Genomic DNA, 12,495 nt, shown 5'->3' on the forward strand with positions numbered 1-12,495 from the left:
CAACAAAACGCAAAATTTTTTTGAAATGTTTGCCACCCTTTTAAATTGTTTATGACATTAAAGAATATTGTTGTCAAAAACAAAAAAATGTTCTATGAGTTCATTTAGAACCCTCACTGATTGACCGATATACTATAAGGTTAAGTAAGCCTTTGCATTAGGTATATAGTAGTCGAGATAAGTGGACAAGGGTACATTATTATCAAAAAATAAATTTAGAATTTTATTATATGGAAATGAAGCGTGGGTGTTGTGTGATTTCGGCCATATTATAGGATTGTCAGCATAATTTTCTGTACCTAATTAGGGAGAATAGAGCCATTTATCGAAGTTCACACAAGTGAGGAAAGTTCTCTGAGCGCCATTCACTTTGGAGTGCCTTGAAACGATTATTTTACATACATATGGTTCAAGCAGCTTACGACTTCCGGTCTTCGACAAAGTATCCTCAGGACGGCCAAACACATTCGGTTGAAGGTGAAGTGAGAGGGCGAAACAACGTTCCCCAGGGTTGAGCGCTGGGCTTGGAAATCGCCACGTAAAAAGCCAACTCAATGAAAAGTCAGCTATAACCGCAAAAAACGGTGTTACGCCAAAAAGAAGCAGAATATGATTGAAATTGATCGAACCAATATTGAGGTGGCCGGTAGCACGTACGTTTCTCAATTTTGACGGCGGCTGCTATTTAAGCTTTCCGTAGCCTGCAGAGGGTTATCGCATTTTTAGTAATTTTTAACTCAACCATTATATGGGAAGTGGAGCGAACAAAAGGGTTATTCTTGAGCAAATTAAATTGACCAATGGACGATAGTTACGACGTTTTCAACACGTATCGGCATTCTTATTATTTATATACAAGTTTATGTACATTTACTTCGATTAGTTTTAGGTTATATAAACCAAAGTTAAGTGAACAAAACTACTACACTCTGAGGCAATATGTTACGTGAGTATCGTATGGTAGGCCATTATGTCGATTCCAACTATTTTAAATTGGTTAATTAAAGAACACATTCCTAATATACCAATATTAATACAACTTTCAAGAGGTCCACAATACCTTTGTATTGACCAACTAGACTTTATAGCCCTTTTGCAGAGGAGTTATTTGATTTATTAACCAGCCTTTACTTGTTTAAAGAGCTCATTTAGGTCGCTTTACCATACAAAATAAAAATCACATTTTACTACATAATTTATGGAGTTGAAACTGAAATGCAACTCTGCGGCTTGGTTTCATACTCTAAATTAGACTCTGCTTCACTCAGTAGGTTGTTGTCTCGGCTGTAAATTTGGTTGTGAGCATGGATTAAATAGTAACAAAAAGTTTTCGGCTTATAAAATTTTATCATTTGAAAAAATACAAAATGAAGATTATAAGGAAATATAATATCTGATCTGAACTGATATAATATCTAATAATGGAATAGCTAGCTGTGCGAAAGGCCGAAACTAGTTAACTTAGTACATAGTTAATTAGGTTATGCGAAAAAACTAATACACTTACTACTTTACAATACAATTTAATATAAAAATGGACAAAATCTGTACTTACCTTCCAACAGCTCCTTTTTACTGACTATGTGATGAGATAATGTATGAGTGGATGTTACAGCAACTGTGTATTGCACCTGTAAATAAACATGTAGGAAATAAATACACAGTGTTGACAATTTTTTATTAGCGCCAGTCGGACAGTTCTGAAATCCCTATTTTATGAGAATATTAAGTGTTCGATTCTGCCCCCAACCAACAGTTACCTGCTTATATATAGATATATTTCAAATGCTTAATTGTTTAAAAATAATAACTAATAATAAAATAAAATTAAATAATCACTTGACTTGGACACAGTTTAACCAATTTTTATTTATTTTACAAAACTCCGGCAATATACGAACAATTAAATTCAATTCAACTATGCTGGTCAAACAAAACACTCCATGGAATATGCCTGGAATTATGCTTCAAAATTGTACACAACAGCCAACCCCACGCTGTATGCACACTACGTTTTCAACACACTCGATCAGGATCACAGTGGCATTGTTAGCTTTGAGGTAAGTAATGAGAGAAAAAGCAGCATATTTGCCAACAATTATTTACATATATGCATGTATATATATATAATATATACTTAGTGTAAGATATTGTACTAACTACTTGGAAGAATATTTAAATTTACATTGTCCTGCTTAATAAAAATCTATATTTGAATATTTTTATCCTAAAATATCAAGGCTCTCTCCAACCTCGACTAAATGATCAATATTCATTTTAAAGTTAATTAAGTTCATGCGCTTGAAGTGAAAAGAGAATAAAGTATTTCCTGAACCCAAAACAATTTATTTTAATTAAATGCGGAAGGAACCCTTTGTGGAAGATACAGCAATCGCAGATGCTAATGAAGCCATGCATTTTAATGGGCAACGGTTTACTCAATTCTTTCTCCTTTTTGCTCTTATTTGACAATTACAAAATTCTCTTTTTCGTTTTGTGCCTTTTTGGCTCATGTGAATTAATGAATATTGGTTTATGCTGACCGACAAACAAGTCCCTAAGAAGCTGGCTCGCGAACTCGTAAAGCAGCGGAATTTATGGCGAACTGTTGCAAACAATAAAATGGCGGAAATGTAATAAATAAGACAACAGTATTGAAAATCTTGGTAAAAAGTAACAAAAATTCGGAATAAATAACGACTTAGTTCTGTTAAAGTAAATAAATTTCATTCGCAACTTAAGCCAATGATAAAATATTCGTTACATACTTAATCTACATGTGGGTATTATCTAAATATAAGATTGGTATACATTTCGTGGTTTGAAGGCAGATTAGAGTAGCATTCATAACCAATACCGGTAAGAGTTCAGATGTAACAGCCACAGACTTAAGATCCATCAGTTTCTCCTTACTTTTAGTGAAAATGCTGGAGACACAGCTTGATCTGTATATAACCAGCATTTCGAAAAATCGACTCGTTTACGTTTATAGTAAGGCTAGGTCGATAGGAATACGATAGTGGCGTACACTGTTCTCGGTATTAAGGAAGCACTTAAAAATTTATTTTATTTTTATTTATTTAAAAGAGAAATRATTTTAAATAATCGTTCCGCTTATAGATATAAAGCACTGACTGCAACACTTAAAAATTTATTATCGGAAGCATATTAAGAACACTATACATTCCAAACTTTTAAGTATGAAAAATCTTATTTTCCGTTTTCAAAATGACAAAACGCTCATAGCTCATGGTCAAAGCTTACAACGGAGGGTAGTGGGGGGAGTACTTTGGCGCGAACTAACCATTTGCTCGAGTTCCAAGCCATGATAGTTAATGACTCTTAAAGGTGCCTCAGATCTACTGCTCCTGGCGCTGGTGCCTTCATTTCTCTGAAGCTGAGCCTTAAGTTCATTCATCTTGCACTCAAATTAAAAAATAAACAAGCCAAGCTGCCGATACCTTATAATAAGGTTGGTATGAGTCTATCAGCTGGAACTAGGCTTAGAATGCACTTGACAAGCCGACTGCACCTCATATTAAAACAACTTGGGGGATCAATTCACCCTTAGTTGGCTCTTTGATTACGTCGACGACATCGAACAATACGGCAACACAGACTTCGGTCACAACAAACCTTAGACATGCAATGTCTGTTATGCACAGGGGAGGATAAACACCATCACCGGCTTCCTTCCCCTGAATAGCGTATAAGAGGCTGTCAGAAGCTCTCTATCTATTCCAGCTTCAACATTCCTAACTATTGCAATGCCTTCCAAGCTCAAGTTGCAGCCGTTAAGGAGCAGTAGATATGCTGCTCTGAGGTGCAGCTTCCTTCAGAGAAGTGACCATTCACTCAGATAGCAAAGCGACGATACTAGCTTTGAACTCATTTACAGTACGTTCGGGGTTAGTGGAGAAGTGCCTGACATCGCTATCAAAAGCATCGAGTGTTGTTGTGATAAAAAGTATGGGTGCCCAGGCATGGCAGAATCGCAAGAAATTGCAAAAATTATGAGCCAGCAAAGAAAGGCACCCTAGAACCGTTACCGGTTTAGTTCAACTACTAGACAGCTGGGCTTCGCAGGAACTTGATCAGCGCTGGGCCATTATCCGTTTATGCGCTGTCGCACAAACCTTTTGGCCCAAGATCAATCGTAGGAGATCTAGTTATCTCTTTGCCCGCTGTAAGCCCTCCCTAGTGACACTTTTAACAGACTATTTCCCTATTGACGTCCGTGCTGTAAGATTGGGAATTTTACCAGACGCCATTTGCAGAAGCTGCATGGAAAAAGATGAGGTGGAAACAACTCAGCATTTCCTTTTTGACTCCCCCACATTTGGGAAGTCAATATATCCTCCGATTGAGCTTTAGCGATTCCCTTTCACTGCGACGTGCCGGTTTTGCTCAAACGGAAGAAGTAAGGCATAATCTTCATTGGCCGGCCAATAAACCGCACCAAACCGTAATTATTTCGGAATTATATGGTGACTCGTAGATTACGTGTGGATATTTTGCTCATATTTTGCTTATTGATGGAGCCATTCAGCCAGAAATGAGCCTCATCATTGAAGATGCTTTTTGGACGTATGTAGCGTTCTTAAAGTTGAGGTCACTGATTCCGAATTTCGTTAGTAAATTTTAATAATTTCTATTCGTTGTTCGATCGTATATCTTTCCACGATAAAATGGAAAACCGTACTGAAGAGAAATATCAAAAGAGCGGAGTTTGCAGTCCCTATCGGTGTACTTTGTAGCGTCCTTATTGTAAAACCCGTTATGTGATAAGCTCGGGCGATTTACAGAATTTTCGGTTACTCTATTCAGCAATCATGTAAGTAGCTCAGATCCGAACCTGATATGGAGTAGCTGTTGTTTTTTTTTTTTTTTCTTTTTATCACCGAAATTAAAAAAAAATAAGTGTCATAATATTAATTTGACTGTTTAATCCCTTAATTCCTTGTTATTGGGATTTAAGCTCTCTTGCCATAATAAATAGTACAGATGTAAAATTCAGTACATTTCTACATATAAATTTTACTGACACATATCCATTTATGTACCGACCCTTCCGTCGCGCATTCCACCCGATTCGCGTGCAATACGCGCCACTAATATCGCAGAAACATAATGTGGCATTAACGTTTAAGCTCGCTTCTTGCCATTTTGTGTCACTTGATTAGGTGTTTAGTGTTGTTATGTGTTGGTTAACAACGCCCTGTATTAAAGGTCAACTGTCATGACACAAACAAACACATCAGCATTGACTTCAGCCGCATATTATTATGTAGCGCTCACTAAGAGTACCCTTGTGCCTGGGACCATCAATGCTAATGCGCCACACATCCCTGCTGTGAGAATTTCACTATTGCCGATGCTGTAGAGATACACCACTACACATGTATACATATACACATAAGTGTATAAATGTATGTGAATGGCATGCAAGTAAACATTAGCGCTCCCTTTCAACAAAATGCCACACCATCTCCGATCTCCGACTTCGGCGTATGACTGCGTCGCCGCTCACAGCTTAATGAGCTTTATAATATACTTTATGTTGATAAGCATTGTTTGTTTACTTTTTGCGCTGCCGCTTCTGTTTTTTACTACTCGGTCTGGCCTTTAGTGCTGGTCTTCTCATTTTTGGCTAACATTTTTTATCGCTTAGCACTCTCGCATACATTTTTTCCGTCTCTTACTTATTTGTTTTGTACTTTGCCTTTGTAAAGCTCACTTAATGGCAGGACCATATAAAGACAGTGCCTCAACACAAATTGTTTGTGGCGACCAACGAAATGTACGTACGCAGCGCGTTTGTTTTTAATTTGGTCGTTGTTGTTCTTAGAGTTATTACATTTTTTTGAGCGCCCTCCCCTGGTGTGGCGCAAACTGCCGTTTATGCTCTTTTATGGCATTAGTGGTTCGCAAATGTGCTTTTTGTTTTCATTTAGCTTTTACTTCGCCTTCTTTGGCCTGCCTTTTGATCCTGTCGCGGCGTCCAATACAAATATCGACCTTCCAGTAGCTCCCAAAAATTCGGTTAATTTCTTTATTGCTTCGGTGTGCTGCGTTGGTCAGCTTAATATCATGCTGTTATGTTTATTTGCCCGCCTGTTATAACCCAGCAAATCTTTGTTCAACATTGTGTTTATGGCATCGTTTTACTGTCTTTCTGCCCTAATTATTCAATCACTTATTTTTCATGGTTCCATCGTTCAAATTAATTTCGTGTTTGTGCCGAAACAATTTACGGTCGAGAAACGTACAATAGCTAAGTGTACATATTTCCAGATATTTACTAGATGGGTCGTGGCCTAAAACCAAGACCTTTGCGAAATTATAACTAAATAACTTAAAAAATAAGATAAAGTATTTCCTCTTAGTAATTTCATTTTGGGAAGTAATACCTCTTTTTGAAATTAAAAAGCTTATGCTCTTAAAATACATTATCAGTTCCGAAGAATATTAAGATTTATGGAATATACCATCTACATACATATCTATTTATACAAGCTTAGTGGCTTTATTTGGGTTAGGTTAATCTGTTTGGCCAATGAGCCACGGATAGGCCAGTTTTGGTCCTTTGCGATACTAGATGAAATTCAGTTGCTAAGTTCATGAGAAGTAGTTATCCTTTAGCAAGCCCAAGCGCAGGCTTTTAACAGATTCTGAATACTCACTATTGACAATTCCTCCAGTGCACCATACCATTGAGATCCCAGACACTTACAAAGTAGAGTTGCAAATGTGGGACAATTGCAGAAGGGATGCTACATTGCTTCTCTCTTGCCTTGCTCTAGGCATTTTCTGCAGTATTTTCGATCTGTCAGCCCTATTCTGCGGGCGTGGGTTATGCGGGTGTTGGCCGTACACCATTCTTGGCAATCTCGTTCACTATTATATTGCCCTCGATGCCTTTGAAACCTGGCACCCAGTAAGCTTCCCAAGACAATTCTGGCCCGAGGTTACTGCCTTGATTGCTGCGTGGCTGCCTACTTATGGTTAATGTTGACCCAGCCAGCCAGCTCCGCGGCTTTTACAATAGCGAAGACTTCAGCTTGAAATATACTGCAGTGGTCCGACAACTGAAAAGGCTGCCTTATGCTTTGGACCGTATATTCCCGCACCAACCCCATCGTCCATTTTCGAGCCAAATGGAAATAAAAAATTGGAACATGAAAACTTAAAGGCATAGAGGTATCCTGAACTAGCTCACAAGAAATTTAAATAGATCGGACAATATCCTCCCCGGGTTGGATTTCAGTAGTGACTTTCAGCTGAGAATACTCTCCAGAAGAAAACAATCGCTTTTTAGAACCTTTCCAATCAATAAGTTGTCAGGGCAGCAAAAAATAACGACGAAACGAAATAGTAATATTTGAAGTGCATTCGAATGGCGCATTTGACGTTAATTCAGCCCAAAGGTGTTTAATATTTTAAATTTTATTGTCAGCACCAGTTTATGTAGTTCGCCTTAATTTGAATGGATAGCTGCATGTTTTGGAAAGTCCTAAGAATATATTTGTATATAGAATGGCCTCTCACTTGCTATGGACAGTACCTAGTCATTGAATAACAGAGATTATACCAACTTAGATAAACTATTGGGGTTTAAAAACTACAGCTAAAAAAATCAAAAGTCGCAAATGATTCTAAAATATTTACTAATTCCTGTTTTACTTTATTACTCGCTTTTAACAGAAATTTAACTTGATATCACTTTAGCTATATGCTAGTGATTTTCTGAAAGTAAATTGCCATAATCGTAAAACTTTGGCTGCAAATTATGTCTTTAGTTGGGGATAATTAAAAAGTGAAAGAAAATTTGAAACCACTAACATTAACTGAAGATAGCTAGAGAATACACTTTTAATGGTCAGTAAAAGTTTTTGAAATTGCACATAAATGCTGTTTTGCAGGCGCTACTAAAGTATATTCTATAATAGATTCAGAAACGAGAGCTGTATGACCGCAGGCGTTATGTGGCTTTTATTACTATTAAAGTTATAAAATATTCGCTGTGCTCTAAAATTAAAGGCGGCAGTGCTTTTTGCTGATTTAAAGCTAATTTAGGTATTCATATTGTTACTATTAATATAACTAGTCGGGTTTTGTAGTCCATTTTTTGGTAAGATTATTCCAGTTTTCGAACAAACTTTCTGGATACGTAGCCTTTCATCTAGCTGTATTTTCATCCGTCCTTACTGACCATAAAGTACTACGAAAGATTCTTCTTTGTTATTTCCAACTACTTAGCATGCAAAAATATTAACTATGCATGCAATAAATCTTAAATCATCTGAGGTTGTTTGTCAATATTTTTTTTTTTTTTTTCAAATTATTATTTAATCATTCGGGGTTGTTGTGGCTGCGGTTATGAGGAAACGCCTTCTTTTTGATTTGCTCAGCAGTTGTATTCTGATATTTCCAAAAGCAATTTTAAATCGTCAAACTTTCATTGCCATTTCTCGGTAGCAAATTTACAAAACACTTTATTTATAACATCAATCGCCATCACCAACTTTCTCTATTCATACGCACGCATATTCACCGCAAACCTTAAAACTTGTTATATATTTGTGAGCAATTTATCTCCGTATGTTCGTGAATAAATATTAATAGTACGTATTTGTGTGCGTCGTGATTGTTGAGTCAAAGCAATTTTAGCACCACAGTGTTCCACCATTTGAACGCGGAAATTTACGGTCATGCAAATCCTCCATAAATTTCAACTCAACTCAACTCGTGTCAAGTCAACACCAACCTAAGTCAAGTGTGAGCGCGCTACTGGAAGATCCTTGTGGTTATATAATAAATATTTAAATATTTGTTGTTGTGCAGTCATCGACGTGTTCGTGTTTCATTATGTAGAGGCATTATTCAAAACAAATTTGGCGTGACATTAAAGTTAAAATTGGAAGGGAAAAGCAGAAATCAAAAAATCGTGTGTAATTCAGCAGTAAATACGAGGTTTGTTCAAAGAGTATCGCGAATTTTGAATATTCGCGGGTTACGTATATTCGAATTTCGAATTTTTTGTGGCGTTATGTTGGTACTCATGTCTCTCACTTATGCCGACAAGCCATTTTGAATGTTCATTTAATTGTTGACAGCTGCTTTGCTTGCACGTATTTTGGATCGTCTTCGATTTTTACCTATTCAAAAAAATGGATCAAAGAACCTGTATCAAATTCTGTTTGAAAAACGAAATTAAGTGCGCGGATGCATTCCGAATGTTGACTGTGGCTTACGGAGAAGCTACCTTGGACCGAAGCAACGTTTATCGGTGGTACAAAATGTTCTCAGAAGGCCGAGAAGATGTGACAAAAACTGACTTTTGCACCACGATAACGCCCCTGCTCACACATCGTTGCTTGTGCGCGACTTTTTGGCCAAAAACAACACACTAATGATGTCGCAGCCACCGTATTCCCCAGATCTGGCCCCTGTGACTTCTTCTTGTTCCCTAAACTGAAGAATCCCACCCATGAAAGGACGACGTTACGCTTCTCTTGACGAGATAAAGACGGCATCGAAGGAGGAGCTGAAGAAGATAAAAAAGAAAAAAAATGATTTTTTGAAGTCCTTCGAAGATTGGAAAAACCGTTGGCACAACTGTATAGAGTACTCCAAATTTCCAAAAAAAAAAAGTGATCTGGGTTGCAAACTTTGCCTGCTTTCGAGTCAATACCACTATTACTCGTAATAAAACTAAATAAGCAACCTAGCATACTTCCGTGAAAATAGAATTAGTAAATGGGGTGGATTTCCTAATATATTTACTTTACTCACTAAACGAGCACAGAGAAGAAACATCATTCCTTATTTGTGTGTAATGCCCAAGCACTTTAGAAATAATTCAATTTGTTACACTTTGAAGGAGGCTTAAGTGCTACAACAAATAGAACAAAAATAGCCGAACACGTGACTATCATTCGGCATGTCATGGAATTCGAACAAATGCCGCCTACGGCGAAACAAAGTCAAATCTCTCGTGGTAAAGGAAATCTTGGCTAAAGAACTGACAAAGTTGCTCGCCTTATTTCGTTATTACTGCAGTGCCATGACGTAAATAATGAAAATACAAACTCGGTAACCAAGCAAAATAAGAAGAAAAATATTTATTAAATGTAAAAACAGTAAAAAGAGCAATATCAGTAATCACTTCTGAGAATCAAACTTATTCTTGGGCGAAACTTAAGTTCCCCACATTGAATAATACAATTGTGTGTACCATATATTAGGGATTGCGATATCACGGAATATTCAAGTAGAGGTATTTGTCAATAGCCTTTTTTGACAGATCACGCGTGAGTCGTATCAAGATGTCATGTTTGATTCAGTATAGTTTGGCATTTCGTCATGGAAAAACTTACGCCTGAACAACGTTTACAAATTGTTCAACTTTATTACGAAAATTTACGTTCTGTAAATAGTGGGTGTGTTTCATTTGCTATCACAAGCTAAAAGCTAAATCATGGACAAATAAAACGCACTTAGCTTATTTCATTTGTACACTGAATTGTATTGGCAATGCGTCAAGAACAAACAGGTGATATTCTATTTAGTTAGAAATTTCAAATTTCAATATACAAGCTACGATGGCTTATGATAAGCCAACACAATTATGTTGCTAAGCTAATTGTTTAATTTGCTGGTCAAATTAAACACGCCTAATGTTGGGCTTTGCTCAACTTATGGTCCACTATAATCGGCCTACTTATCGTACCATTCATAACATCATCCCCCTTATTGTGACCCAGCATTTATTACCCGTATTGGATCATATTCGACCGAGTAGACTATGTCCAGCACGCAGTGAAGAAAATATAGCAGTAGTGGGAAGGAGATTCTGCGCCGTTCACAGGAACTCGCACTGGCACATTTTACGACTTGGCGCATTTTACGTCGACATCTTAGCTGAAAGGTTTAGGAAATACAACTTGTGCACGAACTGGAGCCGCTCGACCTTACCAAGCGACATCGCTTTACTCTATGGGCTCTTGAAAAGTTACTAGAAGATTGAGCCAAATTTTTTTCGGTGATGAAGCCCATTTCTGGCTCAAAGAGTATGTAAGCAAAGAGAATTTCTGCATTCGGGACGAAGAGCAATCTGAAAAGTTTCATGAACTGACATTTCATATAGTAAAAACAACAGTTTGGTGATCGGTCCATATTTCTTCAAAAATGAGTGAGAACTTAACCGTCAATGGTGATCGTTATCGCGACATTATAAGCGACTATTTGATGCTTGAAATTGGAGGTCGGGATCTCGGCGACATTTGGTTTCAACAATACTGAGAGAACACTTCGGTGAACAGATAATTTTACGTTTTGAGCCGGTCGATTGGCCACCAAGATCCTGTATTATTTCACCATTAGACTTTCTCCTGTGGAGATACGTAAAATCTCAAGTCTGTGCGGACAATCTCATCTCGATTCAGACCTCACAGCAAAACATCAGAAATGGCATTCGTCAGTTGCCACTCGAAATGTACGACTGAGTCATCGAAAATTGGACTCAACGGCTCTGAGGCATAGCCGCGGCCAACATTTGAAAGGGATAATCCTCAAAAAATTAACTAAAAAGAAGATTGTTTCGAATGATAATGAATACTCTCCATTAAATTCGAAGTTTCAGGGCTTTTTCTTTAAAAATTAGGGAACCTCGAAATGGATTACAATTTATAATAAATTTTTACATTAAAATTAAAAAACATATACATTTTTGGTTTAGTGTTTAAACATAGTGTGAACCGTCCGTCTTCATTTCTCTTCAAAACTCTTTTCATATTTCCAAACAGTATAAGTTAATAAGTTGGTTTAGCTTTTAAAACCCACAACCGCAATGATTGAAATGGTCGTCAATTTTCAAAATCAATAAGTCAAATTCTCTATAATGTTTTTATGTGAAGGATTACAAACTTCTTAAGGTATTGATGAAATAATTTAGATAACAATGAATGTACCGACTGATCCTTATTTTTAATCAAGCTAATCGAAGGATGTCAACTTAGAATCGGTAATGAGGTGGATTCTGGCGAAACATAAATCTGACGTAATATTTCGTGAGATATCAGACGAATTCAGTGAATTATTTTCAAGCAAGCATGTGACCGCTGAGTATTTAGAACACAAAGGAAAGTCAAAGAGCCTCTTTCTTTATTATGGCTTGAGAGCACCACCCTCAAACCTTACCAAAAATATTTGGAATAAAATTGTAAAAAACCTCTAAGCAGCACGTTCCGCTAAATTATTAGAGTAACACATCGAATTTCTAGACATAGCTGGTTCTTGAACGACGCATAAAGCGATCTGTCCCCCCTTGTGGCGAAGGGCTAATGGCTTTTACTTTCTGTTATGATTGCGTGGTATACCGAAGTAGGTTTCTTTTTTATCGGGTGATTTTTTTGAGGTTAGGATTTTCATGCATTAGTATTTGACAGATCACGTGGGATATCAGACATGGTGTCAAAGAGAAAGATGCTCAGT

The 12,495-nt window shown here is 37.1% G+C and overlaps 1 protein-coding gene across 1 annotated transcript in view; it reads left to right on the forward strand.

Annotated features, from left to right (window-relative positions):
- Positions 1-12,495, forward strand: part of LOC108977627 — a 74,886-nt gene that overhangs the window by 53,558 nt on the left and 8,833 nt on the right. Inside the window, 1 exon segment of the mRNA XM_018947437.1 lies at positions 1,987-2,060. Coding sequence (XP_018802982.1) covers positions 1,987-2,060 — 74 coding nt within the window.

The sequence above is a fragment of the Bactrocera latifrons genome, unplaced genomic scaffold (assembly GCF_001853355.1).
Source record: "Bactrocera latifrons isolate USDA-ARS-PBARC rearing strain unplaced genomic scaffold, ASM185335v1 scaffold_0, whole genome shotgun sequence".
In the NCBI taxonomy this organism is placed as follows: domain Eukaryota; kingdom Metazoa; phylum Arthropoda; class Insecta; order Diptera; family Tephritidae; genus Bactrocera; species Bactrocera latifrons.